Source organism: Ochotona princeps, chromosome 1 (genome assembly GCF_030435755.1).
Source record: "Ochotona princeps isolate mOchPri1 chromosome 1, mOchPri1.hap1, whole genome shotgun sequence".
NCBI lineage: Eukaryota > Metazoa > Chordata > Mammalia > Lagomorpha > Ochotonidae > Ochotona > Ochotona princeps.
In genome coordinates this window covers 105507198-105527018 of record NC_080832.1, presented here as the reverse complement: position 1 = coordinate 105527018, position 19821 = coordinate 105507198, and the positions used below count along the sequence as shown (strand labels likewise).

The following is a 19821-nucleotide window of genomic DNA, read 5'->3' as shown; positions in this document are numbered from 1 at the left end:
AAGATTTATTTATTTTTATTTTTTATTTTTTTTTAAAAGATTTATTCATTTTTATTGCAGCCAGATATACACAGAGGAGGAGAGAGAGAGAGAGAGGAAGATCTTCCGTCTGATGATTCACTCCCCAAGTGAGCCGCAACGGGCCGATGCGCGCCGATCCGAAGCCGGGAACCAGGAACCTCTTCCGGGTCTCCCATGCGGGTGCAGTGTCCCAAAGCTTTGGGCCGTCCTCAACTGCTTTCCCAGGCCACAAGCAGGGAGCTGGATGGGAAGTGGAGCTGCCGGGATTAGAACCGGCGCCCATATGGGATCCCGGGGCTTTCAAGGCGAGGACTTTAGCCGCTAGGCCATGCCGCCAGGCCCAAGATTTATTTATTTTTATTACAGAGTCAGATAAACAGAGAGGAGGAGAGAGAGAAAGGAAGATCTTCTGTCTGATAATTCACTCCCCAAGTGACTGCAACAGCCAGAGCTGAGCCAATCTGAAGCCAGGGGCCCAGAGGGCGGAGCCCCTTCCAGGTCTCCACCCGAATGCAGGGTCCCAAGGCTTTGGGCCACCCTCGACTGCCTTCCCAGGCCACAACAGGGAGCTGGATGGGAAGCAGGGCTGCCAGGATTAGAACCAGCGACCATATGGGAATCTGGGGCGTGCAAGGTGAGGACTTTAGTTCTAGGCTACCTCACTGGGCCCCATCATATGGAATTTTAAATGTTTTAAGAATTAAGATTCTCATTTATTCATTTACTTTATTTATTTGAAAGGTACAAAAAAAAAAAATGAAGTACAGAGGGAAAGAGAGAGAAATTTTCTATTTACTGGTTTTACTCTCCACAACAGCTGCTAAGGGCCAGACCAAAGCCAGGAGTTTTGAATTCACTCCATGTCTCCCACATGGGTGGCAGGAACTCAGCTACAGAGATGCTGATATAGGATGTTACTCAAAAAGTCTGAAGTTTTATGGTATGGAATTTCCCAGTTTTTCAGGACTTCTAAGGGTTGCGATGTATTTGGAATTTCCACACTCTAAGATCATTGTTTAAAAAACTACTCTCTTGGTCCTGATGTAGTGGCCTAGCAGCTAACGTCCTCACCTTGCACACACCAGGATCCCATATGGGCACCAGTTCTAATCCCGGCAGCCCTGCTTCCCATCCAGCTCTCTGTCTGTGGCCTGGGAAAGCAGTTGAGGATGGCCCAAAGCCCTGGGATCCTACACCCACGTGGAAGAACCGGAGGAGGTTCCTGGCTCCTGGCTTTGGATCGGTACAGCTCCAGCCATTGCGGTCTGCTAGGGAGTGAATCATCGGACGGAAGATCTTCCTCTCTGTCTATCCTCCTCTCTGTATATCTAACTTTGCAATAAAAATAAATAACTATTTTTTAAATGGGCCTGACACGGTAGCCTAGTGGCTAAAGTCCTCACTTTGCATACCTCGGGATCCCATATGGACATTGGTTTGTGCCCTGTAACCCCGTTTCATATCCGACTCCCTGCTTATAGCCTGGGAAACAGTTGAGGTCGGCCCAAAGCCTTGGGACCCTGCACCCATGTGGGAGAATTGGAGGAAGCTCCTGGCTCCTGGCTTCGAATCAGCACAGGACCAGCCATTGCGGCAGCTTGGGGAATGAGTCAACAGTCAGAAAATCTTCCTCTTTATCTCCCCTCCTCTCTGTATATCTGACTTTCCAATGAAAATCAATAAATCTTAAAAAAAATACTCTCTGACATTTCCTTGTGCATTATTAAGGTTATCCTTTCTTCCAGTTAACTTTTTAATATTTTTTTTTAAATTTGAAAGGCAAAGTTAAAAAGAGAGGAGACACACAGAGAGATCCTCCCTCTGCTCTTTCACTCCCCAAATGTCCCTAGTGGCTGGAGCTGGACCGATCCAGAGGCAGGAGCTTCCCTTCCAATCTCCCACATAGGTACAGGGGACCAGTGACCACTGCTTTTCCATTAACAGTGTGCTGGATGGGAAGTGAGCAGCTGGAACTAGAACTAGTGCCTCTATGGGATGCCAGGGTTGCAACTAGATGATCAGCTTGCTGACCCACAACGCCAGCCTCTGCTGTTCTCATTTTAAGATAGTAGCTGAGAGTCCAGGACAGTGATGTCCCAGCTGTTGCAGGGCTCAGCAGAGCTCACACAGTCACCAGATCCTGGGACTGGTGTGATGGCTCAGGTACTAAATCCTCCACCTATAGCTCGGGCATCCCATATGGTGCCAATTCATGTCCCAGCTGCTCCACTTTCCATCTAGCTCCCTGCTTGCAACCTGGGAAAGCAACCAAGGACAGCCCAAAGCCTTGGGACCCTTTACCCTCTTGGGAGACCTGGAAGAAGTTTCTGGCTTCTGGCTTCAGATCGGCTGAACTTCAGCCATTGAAACCATTTGGGGGTGGGGGGAAGCCTTGTGGAATTCTATGGGGTGAGGGCAGGGCGTTGCTAAAGGAGGAGGTCCCTTTGTGGATCTCCTGATTATGTGGATGCGTTGGCTGGATCTTTCCAAGGAGTAGTCTCTGAAATCAAGCCGTTTGCCCAGCCTGTGTGATTTAGTGTATCAGAAGCTGCCTGATGACTTTTCAGTGTTCTAACTCTTTTATTTGGGCTGCTTAGGAAGTGGTTATCACTTTGAACTTTGGGACAGTAAATGTTCTCTGTGCTTGAAAGGACCAGTGGTGGTGATACTCCAACAAGGTGATTTGTGAACCCCTTGTTAACCAATGGAATAAGGGGTGCAAAGCGGGGAGGAAGGCCGGCAGAGTGGCGGTGGTCTTCTGTGTAGACTGTCTTTCACTTCCATTTTTATTAACTGGTTTGTTCCAGAGACAGCTGAATGCTTTACAATTTACCAAGGCTGCCATAGAGCTCCCTTTAAGTGGTCATGTTGAAGTAAAGAAATACTATCCACTTGAGAGGTTCAGTTACTCTGTGTGATTGTGATGTCTGGGAGACAGGCACAGATACTCATGCAGTGTGGCCGAGGCCAGCCCACCGTGTTCAGTGATGGGGTTCACCCGAAGACTCCTACAGAGGTCCCAGGAGATCGGGCTGATGTGTGCCTTCCTGATTGTCCTTCCTGTCCCATCTTTAGTTCCCAAAAGTCCTGATGTGCTGGTACCCCACGCATGCCCTAAGTAGCTCCACGTTGGAGTCCCCAGAAGCAGATCTCACACCAGCTGCTCCCTGTAGGGCCAGCTCAGGATGCTATCTTTTGGTAAGCTCCCTCCCCTTCCCCTCTCTCTCCCTCCACTCACACCTATCCACCCTCCTCTGCTCTGGGCTTCACTCAACATGGACTGCTTTTTCCCAGATCATTCAGCAGCTGAGCAAACTCCTCCAGCAACAGGAAGGTCTCACACTCGGGGAATACTTACCCTGTCAGAGGCTTGCCGAGGAAAGCGAGTGACCTTCCACTTGGCAGGAGTCAATCTGTAATGGGTGTTAGAGGGAACTGAGAGGAGATGGCAGTTTTAACAGGAAAAACACACACACATACACACATACACATTGAGCAGAGATGATCCCGTCTGGCTGCTTCGGGCGTGTCCCAATTCTGGGCACCTCTTCAGGATTTCATTCCTCCGTCCAACTGCCGTTCACAACTGCCCTTTCCAACTGCTCCAGAACTCTTGGCTCTGGCATTCCGTGATGTAAATTATTCCACGCATGGCTCGAAATGGGTGCGAAGCAGTGTTGCCAGGTGTCGGATCACTAGTGTAAGTTGACCGGATCTCAGCGGGGAGAACTACTCTTGGAACATGGACGGTGGTTGTTTTTCAGCCAAAGCACAGTCACCACCCTCCTGGAGCCCGATGCTGTTGCTGGCTGGGGGGTGGGGGAAGGATGGGGGCAAGGGAACTTGGGGCCTGGAGCGGGAGGAAACTTTTGGTGGTGATTTTCTCCTTGAAACATTCTGGTGTTGGGATGTGAACTATTTATTCTTTGCCACTGGCTAGTGGCAGTACTGCTGCCAAGGAGGACCTCGGGACAGGAGGACAGGGTCAAAGAGAGGGGGCAGAGGCTGCAGCAATGGCCTGGAGCCAAGGGCCTCCTCTTGGTGTCAAGGAGCAGGGAGAACCTGCCTGATTGTCCCCGTGGAAGGTAGGCAATATGCAGCAAGGACTTTAGGTTGCTTACCATGTTGAGAAACCTCTGAACCCTTGAGATTGTCTCTGAAACAAAAAGAAAAAAAAAAATATGGTTTCTGCCTGGGTCCTGGGGTGTTGGAGGAAGTTGCTGGTCCTGGTTTACCGCCCCCTGGAGAATCTGCAAGTGACGGAGGTTGTTGCCAGTTCTCTGTTATTTGTCTAAGTTCTTTCCCAGTTTGTAAGTTAAGGATTTCTTTACAATTAAAAGAAAAAAATCAGTGGAATACTCTAGCTCCCAAACAAGCACAAAATGGTAAACATCACGTTCCTGATGAACAACTAAGAGGCGAAAGCTGCAGGCACACCATGGTGGCTTGCCAGCTGAGCGGGAGCTGTGCTGTGGTGTTGCAGTGCCACTGGCAGCCTCAGCCTGCTTTTCTGAACCCGGCTCTCCTCTTCTTTTTCTCTGTAGTTGTCATGGATGATGATGATGACTCGTGTCTCCTTGATCTTATTGGGTAAGGTGCTCTTTCTAAAACCCAACCTCAGTCAGATGTGGGAGGTTTGCTGAACTAAAACTCAAATAACCATATCAAACCTGGTGGGCTTTTTCTTTTTTAAGTAAGTAATCAGCACAGATATAACAGGGAAGCAAAGAGACAGGGACTGATATAGGACATACTTCATGATTGAATAATCTTTCATTAAATTTATTTTCTAACAAATGCTGAGAGGCAGCTATGAGGGAGAATTGGAAATGAAGCAGCATCAAGACAAAAATAAAGCAGCAAGTATTAGGGAACCTCTTTTAGAACTCAGGCAGGACTTTACTCAAGCTCATATGTTCTTTACTTTTCACTCGGAGCAAAATGGGTGTAAACCTAGGTAACGGTGTTTTCCCCTCTTCTCTTCTCTAGAGACCCACAAGCATTGAACTATTTTCTGCACGGACCTAGTAATAAATCTGTAAGTAGCACTTAGGACCCCACAGACATCCGTGTTGTCCCTTCTCTGCAGTTCCTGTAACCACTTTCCTGCATTTGTGCCTTCGCAGAGCAACGATGACTTGACTAACACAGGATACCCTGCAGCCAATTCAAATTCAATATTTGCCAACTCTAGTGTGAGTATTGGAAGCCACATGTCTTGTGTTTTGTGCCTGGAAAACTGAGGCTCTCCTGGCCTTTGTGTCATAATAAGAATCTTCACCTTGTCTTTGGCAACTTACACGAGAAAAAAATCTAATTGACTTATGTCATCATTTTTCTTTTAACTTAGTGTGAGATTTTACTTTGTCCTTCTCCTGAGATTTCAGCCTTCTTTCTCATGACTCATAACTGTTATAACCTGCCTGGGAAAGTGTATTAGAATGTTTTGAGCCTTAGTACTCTGCAGCTTGAAAGAAAAAATTCTTAACTTACAAATAATTTTCATCTTAAATGACAAAGAAAGGGATTAACTGACATTTATTGAGTATTTAGTATGTGCTTGGCACTCATATTAATTCCATCAAGTTAGTTCTGTTATTGTCCAGAGCTATGGATAAGAAAACAAAAGCCCAAGGTGGTTGTTACTTGGCCCAGCATTACATACTCATGAGCTATAGAGGTAGGATTCTAACCCAGGGCTCCAGGTGCTAGAACTGTATTCTTTAAAAAAACAGACAGACTGATTGATTGCCTGCTTGATTTGAAAATCAGAGTTAGAGAGAAATCAGTCTTCCATTTGCTGGTTTACTCTACAGGTTGCCACATGGCCAGTGCTGAGCCAGGCCAAGCCAGGAGCTGTGGTCTTCATCTGGGTGTCCTGCGTGGGGTAGCAGAGGCCCATCGTCTGCTGCTCTTCCCAGGTGCACTTAGCAGGGAACTGGATTGAAGTAGAACAGCCAAGACAAAAACCAGCAGTGGCATTTTTCCTATATGCCACAACGCTGGCCCCTCAAGCCATATTCTCAAAATCTAGGAGCATCTGGACAAGAAATCTGGCCCAGGGGACAGGGGAGTTCAGCCTGGACTGAGTCAAGATTAAAGAGTGATGGACTGATCGAAATCACTTGTGCCCAGTGAATGCTAGCATGCCATCTGCCTTAGGACCTTTATTTCCCTAATCTGTCAAATGGGCAGTAGTACAGAGATTTTGGGAATGCAGAATCCTTCCATTGAGTGCGTGGGAAGTGAGCCAGGTGGTATCCTGCAAGACATTAAGGCAAGAGTTCCTTTAAAAGCATGGCACTAATTTTTTGTTATGTTTATGAATCAAGAGTGTTTCTGACATGTGCTTTGAACAAGTAATAGCAGCGTGTGTGAATCACTGAGCTCTGAAAGTATTTAACCTATCCCTTAACAGTAATGATTTTTGCTTATTAACTCTCCTGCATCCCTGTGAGTATTCATTCTAACTTTTGAGACTGCTTTTGTTCAATATGCATTTACTGGGAACTTTTAATTGCTGTGGGTTACTTGTCCTCAACAGGGAGACTGGGTTTTTAATGCAGCTCTTTGGCTGGTTGACTGTGCCATGTAACATGCTGCTTATTCTTGTAGAATGCTGACCCTAAGTCGTCCCTCAAAGGTGTGAGCAACCAGCTTGGAGAAGGGCCCAGTGATGGACTGCCACTTTCAAGTAGCCTTCAGTTTCTTGAAGATGAACTTGAGTCTTCTCCTCTTCCCGATCTCAGTGAGGACCAACCTTTCGACATTCTCCAGAAATCCCTGCAGGAGGCCAATATCACAGAACAGACATTGGCAGAAGAGGCATACTTGGATGCCAGTATAGGTTCGAGCCAGCAGTTTGCACAAGCTCAGCTTCACCCTTCTTCATCAGCATCCTTTACTCAGGCTTCTAATGTTTCTAATTACTCAGGTCAGACGCTGCAGCCTATCGGGGTGACGCATGTGCCTGTTGGAGCATCGTTTGCCAGCAATACGGTGGGTGTGCAGCATGGCTTCATGCAGCACGTGGGCATCAGTGTTCCCAGCCAGCACCTGTCTAACAGCAATCAAATTAGTGGTTCTGGTCAAATACAATTAATTGGGTCGTTTGCTAATCAACCTTCCATGATGACTATTAATAACCTAGATGGATCTCAAATCATATTGAAGGGCAGTGGGCAGCAGGCCCCCTCCAATGTGAGTGGCGGGCTTCTGGTTCACAGACAGACTCCGAACGGCAACTCCTTGTTTGGGAACTCCAGCTCCAGCCCAGTAGCACAGCCCGTCACTGTTCCATTTAACAGCACAAACTTTCAAACCTCTTTACCTGTACATAACATCATCATACAAAGGGGTCTCGCACCAAATTCAAATAAAGTTCCAGTGAACATCCAGCCAAAGCCGATCCAGATGGGCCAGCAGAGCACATATAATGTAAACAATCTGGGAATTCAGCAGCACCATGTACAACAAGGGATCTCTTTTGCCTCTGCAAACTCACCCCAGGGCTCTGGAGTTGGTCCACACATGTCTGTGAACATCGTCAACCAACAGAACACAAGAAAGCCGGTCACCTCACAGGCTGTGAGCAGCACTGGGGGCAGCATTGTGATCCATTCCCCCATGGGCCAGCCTCACGCACCCCAAAGTCAGTTCCTCATCCCTACAAGCCTTTCCGTCAGTTCCAACTCGGTCCACCATGTCCAGACTATAAATGGGCAATTGGTTCAGACTCAACCCTCCCAGCTCCTTTCTGGCCCAGTGGCCTCAGAGCATGTCATGTTGAACAGGACTTCTTCCAACATGCTCAGGACCAACCAACCATACTCCGGACAGATGCTTAACAACCAGAATGCAGCCGTCCAGCTTGTATCCGGTCAGACGTTTGCCACGTCTGCAAGTCCAGTCATTGTCAATCACGCCTCTCCTCAGATCGTGGGAGGACAGATGCCCTTGCAGCAGGCCTCGCCGACTGTGCTACACCTGTCGCCTGGGCAGAGCAACGTTTCCCAAGGAAGACCCGGCTTCACCACCATGGCTTCGGCCACGAGCATGTCGGGACCTAGTCGGTTCCCTGCTGTCAGCTCGGCCAGCACTGCTCATCCCAGTGTGGGTTCTGCAGTGCAGTCGGCGGCATCAGGATCGAACTTCACAGGGGATCAGCTGCCCCAGCCAAACCGGACTCCTGTACCAGTCAGCGTGTCTCACCGTCTTCCGGTTTCTTCTTCCAAGCCTACCAGCACCTTCAGTACCACGCCAGGAACGGGAAGCCAGCAGCAGTTCTTCTGCCAGGTAATGCCCTCATTGCGTACAAATGTTTGCAGAATGGAAAAATGCAAAGTGTATTTCACTAGAGTGTAATTTCCAGCCTTGACTCCTACTTTATTAACTGAAATTTTTCAACTTGCAATTAATTAAAAAAAAAAAAACCACAGTGCTAAGATTTAGAGGACTATGCAGTCACAGCCTTGAGTTTGAGTCTAAGCTTCATGGCACGAAGCCTATTGACTTGCTGTTCTTCATCCCTGATATGGGGACGGCAGTGCTCACATCCCATGGAGTTTCCAGAAGGGTGCAGAGAATCTACACCGAGCACTTGGGATGCTCTCTGGCGAGTAGCAAATACTCAGTTTGAGCCACTCCTTGCCTACTACAAGAGGATCTTCTAAAAATGCATGGGAAAATGCATTTTATGAAACACTTTTTGTGTGAGTTTCAAATTTGGGGGGGAGGGGTGGCAAAGTAAACTGACCTTTTCATTCATTCCTTCCACAAACTTTTTGAAGAGCTTTTGTGCTTACTTGGTAAATGTATTATGAGCATATAAAGTGAAGCCTTCTTTGAGATTATTCATTTACATAGTGTGTAGGCCACTACGTCATGTGGCGGTAGGCCTCACGGAGGTGTTGTGCTTGCTTCCTGGGGGACACACTGAGTGACTGGCCAACTGTAAGCCATATGCCAGGGTACTTCAGAAAGGTCACAGACAAAGTGGGCATTGCGGTAGACGAAACGGTCACTTGGACTGCGCATGTGCCACAGAGCCTTACCTGGCTCGCAGAGGATGGTCAAGTACTTGCCCTGTCATTTGTTTTGGAGACCCAGAATGGAGTTCTTGGCTCCTGGCTTCAGGAAGTTAACCAGTAGATGGAAAGTTTTTTCTCTCTCTCTATCAGTCTGCCTTTCAAATAAATTTATTTTTTAAAAGTCATAAGAAAATAGAATTTAAAAATAAATGTATTTGGGCCCTGCACGATAGTGTAGTGGTTAAGGTCCTTGCCTTTCACACGCCCAGGATCCCATAAGGTCACCGGTTCTAATCCCGGCAGCTCCACTTTCCATCCAGCTCCCTGCTTGTGGCCTGGGAAAGCAGTGGAAGATGACCCAAGTGCTTAGGCCCCTGAACCCGCATGGGAAGCCTGAAGGCAGCTCCAGGCTCTTGGCTTCAGACTTGCCTAGCTCTGACCATTGTGGCTATTTGGAGAGTGAACCACAGAGTGGAAGATCTCTCTCTCTCTCTCTCTGTAGCTCTGTCTTTCAAATAAATAAATAAATCTTTTTTAAAGTTTTTTTTTGCACAAGGGATTTTTAAAATTCATGTGCAATTTTTCACAATGAACATTTTCAGCAAATTTTTTGCAGGTCCCTCATGTGCATGGATTTTATGCTGTTTGCACCAGAATGAACTTGTCTTGTAATTTTCTTCCCCACAGACTTTCAGTTCTCTAGTAAAGGGGAAGATTTGGGGCACTTTATCTGGTCAAGTGCCCATACCTGGTTTTATTGTGCTGTTGTACAGGTAGATTGCTGTGGGTATTGATAAAACCAAGTGAAGATTGTGTTGCTGCAAATGGTCCCCGGTGGCCATCAGCATCAGTCCTGGACTCCTCTCCGCTAACCCTTCAACTCCCCCTGGTTCTAAGTTTGTCTCTCAGTTCAGCCAGCTCTGCTGCCCACCCAGGAGCACTCACTGCATACCCTACTCCGACTCAGGCTCTACCTTCCCCAGTTGTCCCTTTCCACTGCCTTTGACCTCCACATCACAAGTTTCCGAAGTTTTGCATAAACCTTTTAAGTTGATCTGTATCAGGAAGCTATGACTGTGATGGTGTCCAAATAGATTTTCTAGTTTTGTAGTGTTTTCTGCATTTACTGTCTGTTATTCTGCTCTAGGGAAGGGCTTTACCTTCCTCCTCTCTGGATGTATTTCTTTAAATCAGTATGGACTTGTAAATTCTTATTTATTCAATGGGTTATAAACTGTTACAGTCATTTATGTGGTGCTCAGATTGACCTACATTTGGCCAACAGGCATCCCTCCAGATTGACTGCTCCTCTCCCTGACATGTCTCCGTCATACTTTGAGCGTTTCCTTTCATTGCTGGCAAAACAACATGTTCTGTATTGATCTCTCAGTTTCCCTCAGTTTCTGTCTCAGAAACAATCCATTTTTTCAAGGAGCCTTGATCCTTCTAGTAGAGAACTGTTTCTTCATTGATCCTGAGACCATCTCAGCCAAGAAATGTATATGTTGATATGGAACTAATGTCTGTAGCTATTAAGACATCTGTCAATCTCTAATTAAAATTGTGAGTTGAGATCCCATTGTGGTAGCCGAATGGCTAAAGTCATTACCTAGCACGCGCTGTGATCCCAAATGAGCATCAGTTTGTGTTCTGGCTGCTCCACTTACCTTCCAGCTCGCTGCTTGTGACTTAAGGAAGCAGTTGAGGACAGCCCAAGGCCTTGGGACCCTATACCCACATGGGAGACCTGGAGGAGGCTCCTGGCTCACGGAGGAAGCTCCTGGCTTCGGATCAGCTCAGCTCCAGCCATTGCAGCAACTTGGGAAGTGAGCCAACAGATGGAAGATTTTTCTCTCTGTCTCTCCTTATCTGGGTAAATCTACCTATCCAAAAACAAATAAATAAATCTAAAAAAAAAACCTTCAAAAAATCCACATAAATTTAATTTTTTTGTTGTTTTTTGTTTTTAAAGGTTTTTTTAAAGATTTATTTTATTTTCATTGGAAAGGCAGATATACAGAGAGGAGAGACAGAGAGGAAGATCTTCCGTCCAATGGTTCACTCCCCAAGCGACCACAACGGCTGGAGCTGAGCCAATCCGAAGCCAGGAGCTCTTCTAAGTCTCCCATGCAGGTACAGGGTCCCAAGGCCACGGGCTTCCTCTACTGCTTTCCCAGGCCACAAGCAGGGAGCTGGATGGGAAGCAGGGTTGCCGGGATTAGAACCGGCGCTCATATGGGATCCCGGGCACGTTCAAGGCGAGGACTTTGACCGCTACGCTATGGCGCTGGGCCCCACACATATTTTTTAAAAATTTGAGTTCATATGCAGGCCTCCCTCTTTTCCATTCTATAACTGCTTGTTCAGTATAGTTATTCATTTTGCTCAGTCCTAGAGTACAGGCAAAATAGTTTTAAAATTGCTCATCCACAGGCCCAGTGTGATGGCCTAGTGGCTAAGTCCTTGCCTTGCATGCACCAGGATTCCATATGGACACCAGTTCATGTCCCAGCTGTTTCACTTCTCATCTAGCTCTCTGCTTGTAGTCTGGGAAACCAGTAGAAGACAGCTCAAAGCCTTGGGACCCTGTGCCCATGTGAGAGACCCAGAGGAAGCTCCCAACTCCTGGCTTCAGATTGGCACAGCTCCGTCTGTTGCGGCCCTTTGGGAAATGAACCAGTGAACAGAAGATCTTTCTGTCTCTCTTTCTCTCTGTAAATCTGACTTTCTAATAAAAATAAAATCTTTAAAAACCAAAATTGTTCATCCACAACTGTGAAAAATAAGGCTACTAATTAGACTTTGTCATTTGCCTAGAGATTTATACACAAAATTTTACCTGAGGAATTGTGTTTGGTACAATGATTAAGCCGCTGTTTGGGACATCTGCATCATTTGAGTTCCAGCTGTTCCACTTCCAATCCAGCTTCCTACTAATGCTCACCCTGGATTGCAGCAGATGATGTTCAAGTGCTTGAGTCTTTGTCACCCTTATCAGAGACCTGAACGGAGTTATGGGCTCCTGGCTTCAGCCTGGCCCAGCCCCTGGCTGTTCAGGCCTTTGGGGAATAACCAAACAGACCAAAGACTTCTGTCTCACCCTGTGCCTTTCAAATAAAATGGACACAACAACAACAAAAACATTCTGTGATTTGGGTTAGTACCTGGGCCTCTGCCACCCATTGGGGGGTACTGGGACGGGGTTCCCGGCTCCCTGCTTCTGCCTGGTGAAGCCTTGGCCTTTGTGGCCTTTTGGAGAGTGAACCAGTAGATGGAGGATTTCTCCCTCAACCCCATTTCCCATGCTGTCTTTTTCTGTAACTCTGCCTTTCAAATAAATCTGTAAAAACAAGTTACTTGGGCTAATTGCTTTTTTTCTTCCCTTGATAGGATTTTGCTCTTTGTTTATAGTTTTTTTCATTTTTATCTGTTTTGTTGTAGGATTCTTTCTCCGTCTTTCTTGCTGATTTTTCTTTTTTTGTAGTTTCTTACAAATGCTTGAACTATTTCTGTAGGCCCACAGCCAGGGCTACACAGAAAGTGGACCTGGGCCAGGCTTAAGCACTGCTTCTTACTCAGCCCCTCACATTTCTTGTTAATTTTCCCTGTATTGGTTTTCACACAAATGAACACATACACATATTCTTAGCCTTTCTTAGTTAAAACGTAGTATCCTATACATATTTATCTTTACCTTGATTGAAAAAAATTTTCTTAAAGCCCAAATGTCTTTTATTAGGGAAAAGATTGCATATGACAAAGTGCTTCATAGCTATTTGAAAGTGTTTCATTGTGTTATGGTAAGTTAAGCTGCCTCCTAAAGATGCCAGCATCCCATAAAGCAATTGGTTTGAATCCTGGATGCTCCCCTTGTGATCCAGCTCCTCTGGTGACCTAGTCAAAGCAGTGAAAGATGGTCCACAGTAGCTGGGCCCCTGCCACCCTGGGTGACCCAGATGAAGCTCTTGGCTCCTGGATTTGAAAAAGCACAGTCTTCTGATGGAAGTGCTTCATTAAGACTAGACTGTTATATAAACAAATGTTTACACTCTCAGAAAAATCATGGGAGAGACAGTGTAATGAATTAGAAATTGAAAACTGAAAACCCTCTTGTTTATGAAACACTCAAATTTGATTAGGTAAGAATGCACTACAGTGTTTTCTCCTTATCTGTGCTTTTGCTGTCTGATGCCTATTTATTCATTTTAGATTTATTTATTTTTAGTGGAAGTCAGATTTACATCGAGAAGAGACAGAAAGATCCTCCATCCACTAGTTCACTCCCCAAATGGCCACAACAGCAAGAGCTGAGCTGGTCTGAAGCCAGGAGCCAGGAGCTTCCTCAGGGTCTCCCACGTGGGTGCAGGGTCCTAAGGCCCCAGGCTGTCCTCGACTGCTTTCCCAGGCCACAAGCTGGATGGGAAGTGGGGCCATTAGAACACGAACCAGCATCACATGAGGTTCTGGTGCGTGCAAGGCAAGGACCTCAACCACTAGCATACCACGTAAGGCCATTCTCTGTTATTTCTATTAACTCAACAACAGTCCAAAAATATTAAATGAAATTTTCTCGGAGTCGATCATAAATTTTCAGTGGCACAGCCTTCTGAGCAGCATGATGAAGTCTCACCCCGTGGTACACTTTGCTGCATGCTGTGACTCACCGTTTGTCATGCCACCTACATGCTGGTTACTCAGATCTCTGGATTATCACATGCAGTGTTGCTGTATTACAGTGCTTTTGTTCAGGTCACCTTTGCTTGACCTCGTAATGGCCCCAAAACACAGCAGTGACAGTGCTGGCAACTTTACCATGGAGTGCTATTACCAGTGTTGTCAGTACTGTGGCCATTACTGCTGCCTTCCAGGGTGTGCTTTGGCAGGGAAGGTAGATTCGGAAACTGAAGGTGGGCATCAAACCCAGACACTGTGATGGGGGATATAACATCATGAATTGTTCATCTTTTACTGTGCCTAACTTATGAATTAAGCTTTTTCATTGCTGTGTCTATAAAGGAATGAAGTACAGACAAGACTAAGTTCAGTGTTGTCTACTTGCAGGCACTCATTGGGGATCTGAGAACATATTCTCTGTGAATAAGGGGGAGTACCGTAGCAGCAATTCTGTTGCTAGTAGAATTATTATATCTTATCCATGCTTCCTTCTGAATTAAAAATGCCCTTTGTAAAAGAGGTAATGCCTGGATACCATTTATCAAAACATACCCATGGGCCCAGCGCGATAGCATAGCATTTAAAGTCCTCACCTTGAACACTCCGGGATCCCATATGGAAACCAGTTCTAATCCCAGCAGCCCCGCTTGCCATCCAGCTCCCTGCTTGTGGCCTGGGAAAGCAGTCGGGGACGACCCAAAGCCTTGGGATCCTGCACCCATGTGGGAGACCTGGAAGGGCTTCTGGCTCCTAGCTTCAGATTGGCTCAGCTCCAGCCTTTGCAGCCGCCTGGGGAGTGAGTCATCAAACAGAAGACCTTCCTCTGTCTCTCCTCTCTGTATATCTGCCTTTCCAATAAAAATAAATAAATATTTCATATATATATATGATATATATACCCATGCATTTCCTAACCATAAGTAATAACCATGTCACTGGCAAAAAATGTGAAACACTTCCAACAATGGATCAGAGGGCACAGTCTTTCTGCCAGATTCCAGTTTCCTGCCAGAGGTTCCACTGTTGCTGGGTTCTGTCTGTCGCCCTGGAGACAGCCAGCATGGAGCCCCCAGTCATGAAATCTTGTAGAAGCTCATGGAAAATGCAGAAGATGAAAAAAATTATGCAAGGATTTTAACATTTTTTTACATAAAACTCAGTTTAGCTTTTAATTATTTTTATTTATTTACTTACTTTATTTGATAGACCAAGTTGCAGGGTTTGGGGATAGGCAGAGGAGATGGAGAGAGAAGGAGAAATCTTCCATCCACTGGTACACTCTGTAAGTGACCACAATGGCCAGTTCTGGGTAATTCTGAAACCAGGATCCTGGAACTTCCTCCAGGTCTCCCACGTGGGTTGCCAGGCCCCAGGCACTTGGACTATCTGCTGCTTTCCCAGGTCATGAGCAGGGCGCCAGGTCAGAAGCAGAGCAGCCAGGACCTGAAGCAGCACGCATTGGGGTCACTGGCATTGCAGACTTGACCTGCTGTGCCACGTCATCAGCTCCTCCACAGACTTTTTGAAGTCCCTTTATTTCTGCAACATATAGTAAATACTTTTAGTTATTTCATAAACTGAGGGTCATTTTATATCGCTATGCATTGTTCTAATTTATTTTTATAATGAATAGTTGCTAATCAGCCACAATATAATCATTTCCTTTTTAAATTTTTTAGCTATTTACTAAATAATGCTTTGATGGGCAAACAACCTGTCTTACTCCCAAAATTTTCAAAGGTAGCAAGAAGTCTACACTGACAGTTTCCAAATAATTTGTTATGATTCCTCTCTTCAATTATTGTTGTTATTATTATTGTTATTATTATAGGAACTAGAAAGTGAATGAGCAAGCAAGCTCCTGTCTGCTGGTTCACGCCTTATATTACTGTAACTGCCTGGCCTCGAACAGGCCATAGCCAGAAACTGGGAACGCAATCCATGTTTCCCACATGAGCCACAGAAACCCAATTACTGGGTGTATTTAATGTCCTAGCTTTCTCAAGTTTAAAAGGTTTACTTCCTTGTGTGTTTGAAAGATAGAAGAAAAGGCAGAAACCTTCCACCTGCCAGTTTACTCCCCAGATGGCCAAAATTGTCTAAGCCAGGCCAAAGCCAGGAGCCAGGAGCATCCTCTGGGTCTCCCACATGGGTACAGGGGCCAAAGCACTTGGGCCATTCTCTGTTGCTTTCCAAAGCACATTTACAGGAAGTTGGATCAGAAGTGGAACAGCCAAGATTTTAGCTGGTGCAATGCTGGCTCTACAGTTGTCAGTTAACACACAACACTGGCCCCAGAAATAAAATCACTTGAGCTGTCACCACTGCCTCCTAAGGTCTACAGAGCAGAAAGCTGGAGTCAGGAGCTGGAGCAGGATGTCATACCTAGGTGCTCCACTGGTGGGCGGTAGCATCTTAACCAGTGTCTTAACAGCTAGCTAACCTCCCGCCCCTGTGCGGCATTTTACATGAGCAGGTACTGAGAACTCTCGCTCAGTCATATTCTCTCAAGTGCCATGAGAAGTGTAAGGGGTCATGGAGTCGGGGAGCCTGGCCTGGGGTGCAATATCAGTTTCAGGATAGTCTTTAAATGGTCTACCCTGAGCACTTCCAGAAAAACATGTAGTTACTCTTTTTGCTATATGATTTCTATGTAAATTCTCTGTAAATCTCATAACATTGTAATGAACAAAACTGACATTATCAGAAAGAGGTCTTTGGTGTTTGTCTAGTGGGAAAATATGACTCAGCAAATTTTGATGCTATGAAGTCTTAATATTAATAACAGTTGTTTCAGCATAGGTAATGCATTCATTTGATTTGAAAAGTCAAATGGCATAGAAAGGTGTATACCACAATAAAAAGTTTCCTTCTTGGACCTGCGCAATAGCCTAGTGGCTAAAGTTCTTGCCTTGTGTACACCAGGACACCATATGGGTGCTGGTTCGTGTCCTGCATGCTCCACTTCCCATCTAGCTCCTTGCTTGTGGTCTGGGAAAGCAGTAGAGGATGGCCCAAAGCTTTGGGACCCTGCACCCACATGGGAGACTCAGAGGAACTCCAGGCTCCTCCACTGCTTTCCCAGGCCTCACAGCAGTGACCTGGATTGGTAGTGCAGTTACCAGGACATGAACTGGCACCCATATGGGGTCCCAGTGGATGCCAGGTAGGATTTAGCCACTAGACAGACTTTAAGAGGGATTGGGATACAATGGAGTAGCAGGAGTTCTGTGATGTCGGCTCACCTCCTGAGCTCTGAGCCCCAGCATGCTGCTTTCCAATGAAGAACGCTTGCTGTGCAATTAGAACCACCTGGGGAGCTTTTTAAAAATATGGATGCCTAGAACTTACCCCCATAAATTCTGATTTAAACAGTCTACAGAGAGAGCTTTAGGCCTCAGCATTTTTCAAAAGCTCCCCGGGTGACTGTAATGTGCAGCCAGGATGGAGAAGCACTGGGGTAGATGATTTCAACAGCTATTCCCGCCTGGCGTCTCCTAATTACACAACTGTAACCATCGCCTGGGTGATTCATCTGACTTCGAACTCTTTTAAAGGTGCATTGCCACCACGTTAACCCTCCTAAAACATTTGCCTGAAAACCTAAACCACATAATCCAAGACTTGCCATTCTTACAGGAGAGAAAGTGCAAAAATTCTCCACTGAGAAACCCTCCCAGGAGCTGGGTGATCCAGCCACGTGTTTCCGTGTAGGCTGGGTGTACTGTTCACTAATAGCATTCAATGATGTCCTTTCCATCCTCCCCAAAGTCTTCCCCTCAGGCTCAGCATAATGGCTCTAGTGACTAATTCTTTACCTCCAAACCCAGCATCCCATATGGTCACCTGTTTGTGTCCTGGCTGCTCTGCTTCCTATCCAGCTCGCTGCTTGTGGCCTAGGAAAGCAGTAGAGGACGGTCCAAGGCCTTGGGACCTGCACCCACGTGGGAGACCCAGGAGAAGTTCCTGGCTCCTGGCTTCAGAGCAGCTCAGTTATAGCTGTTACAGCCACTTGAAGAGTGAACCAGCAGATGGAAGATCCATCTCTCTGCGTGTTCTTCTCTCTGTCAATACCCCTTTTCAATCAAAATATGTAAGAAATCTAAAGTCCCCTAATTCAGGTTCCAACAAGTGCCCCTAAAAGAACACAACCTTTTCCAGTATCTGATCACCTCCGTGGCTGTTAAGACTTTTTATTTGTACTGTTCACTATAGATACACAAGAGTACTTGATAAACTTCATAGAAGAGTAGAATTAAGGGCCCAGCACCATGGCCTAGCAGCTAAAGTCCTCGCTTTGAATGTGCTGGATCCCATATGGGTGCCAGTTCTAATCCCGGCAGCTCCACTTCCCATCCAGCTCCCTGCTTGTGGCCTGGGAAAGCAGTCAGGGATGGCCCAAAGCCTTGGGACCCTGCACCGCATGCGAGAGCTGGAGGAAGTTCCTGGCTCCTGGCTTCAGATCGGCACAGCACTGGCCGTTGTGGTCACTTAGGGAGTGAGTCATCAGATGGAAGATCTTCCTCTCTGTCTCTCCTCCTCTCTGTATATTTGACTTTGCAATTAAAACATAAATAAAATAATTTTTTTAAAGATTTATTCATTTTATTACAGCCAGATATACACAGAGGAGGAGAGACAGAAAGGAAGATCTTCCGTCCGATGATTCACTCCCCAAGTGAGCCGCAACGGGCCGATGCGCGCCAATCCGAAGCCGGGAACCAGGAACCTCTTCCGGGTCTCCCACGCGGGTGCAGAGTCCCAATGCATTGGGCTGTCCTCGACTGCTTTCCCAGGCCACAAGCAGGGAGCTGGATGGGAAGTGGAGCTGCCGGAATTAGAACCGGCGCCCATATGGGATCCCAGGGCTTTTAAGGCGAGGACTTTAGCTGCTAGGCCACCATGCCAGGCCCAATAAATATTTTTTAAAAAGAAAAGAAAAATAGAATTAAAAGCTATATCTGCAGGTAGGGGTTTGGCCTAGTGTTTGAAGTGCAGGTTTGAATACCCATATCCCCCCGTCCGAGTGCCTGGCTTCAAGGCCTTGCTCTGCTCCCCAGGACTAGCTGCCTGCTGATATAGGAGGTTGCGCAGGTACTTTCGTCCCTGCTACCCAGGCGGGATACCTGGATTAAGGTTTAGGTTCCTAGCTTCGTTCTGGCCTAACTCCAGTCTTACAGATATTTGGAAAGTAAACCCATAGGGTGGAGAACTGCCTGTGTTTCTTAAATGAATAAAGAACACATGTTAAAAAATAAATAATAAATAAATAATAAATAAATAAAAAAATAAAAGAAACAAACAGAACACATGTTAAAGGAATAATAAAAGAAGATTAAGTTGATTCTGGTACATATTTGAAATCTGTGCATACTTTTTCATAATACGCATTTACAATGAGTATGTGTTTTTTTAAACATTTATTTATTTTGATTGGAAAGGCAGATATACAGAGAGGAGGAGAGACAGAGAGGAAGGTCTTCTGTCTGATGGTTCACTCCCCAAGTGGCTGCAATGGCTGGAGCTGAGCCAATCCAAAGCCAGGAGCCTCTTCCAGGTCTCCCACGCGGGTGCAGGGTCCCAAGGCTTTGGGCCGTCCCTGACTGCATTCCCAGCCCACAAGCAGGGAGCTGGATGGGAAGTGGAGCCGCTGGGATTAGAACCGGTTTCCGTATGGGATCCCGGTGCGTACAAGGTGTGGACTTTAGCTGCAGTCGGGGACGGCCCAAAGCCTTGGAACCCTGCACCCTCGTGGGAGACCTGGAGGAGGAGAATCTGGCTTTGGATTGGCTGTGTTCCGGTCATTGCAGCCACTTGGGGCATGAATCATTGGACAGATCTTCCTCTCTGTCTCTCTTCCTCTCTGTATATCTGATTTTCCAATAAAAATAAATAAATCTTTAAAAAAAAAAAAAAAGAGTACCAGGCTGGAAGCTGAGGCGTCTAGCTCAGATGAGATGGTCAGGGAAGTGTTCGTTGAGATCTGCAGAGGAAGATCAGTAATCTTGGGAAAGGGTCTAGATGATGAGTATCCCAGGAGGGGGCAAAGCCCAGAGAAAGAGGAGACGGTGGGGTTGGGAAGGAAGGAAAGCGTGTG

At 46.3% G+C, this 19821-nt stretch overlaps 1 protein-coding gene across 5 annotated transcripts in view; it reads left to right on the top strand.

The window, feature by feature from the left end:
• The window catches only part of BICRAL (BICRA like chromatin remodeling complex associated protein), a 102140-nt gene that overhangs the window by 63900 nt on the left and 18419 nt on the right, over nucleotides 1–19821 (top strand). For 2 of the 5 annotated variants that reach the window (XM_058662673.1, XM_058662664.1), the window contains exons 3-7: nucleotides 3097–3219; nucleotides 4566–4611; nucleotides 5011–5059; nucleotides 5148–5216; nucleotides 6637–8316. In XM_058662673.1, coding sequence (XP_058518656.1) covers nucleotides 3207–3219; nucleotides 4566–4611; nucleotides 5011–5059; nucleotides 5148–5216; nucleotides 6637–8316 — 1857 coding nt within the window. In that variant the 5' untranslated portion in view covers nucleotides 3097–3206. Of the gene's footprint in view, nucleotides 1–3096; nucleotides 3220–3614; nucleotides 3722–4006; nucleotides 4612–5010; nucleotides 5060–5147; nucleotides 5217–6636; nucleotides 8317–19821 lie in introns of those variants that run through there. The other 3 variants (XM_058662686.1, XM_058662678.1, XM_058662657.1) reach the window with 3 other exon arrangements.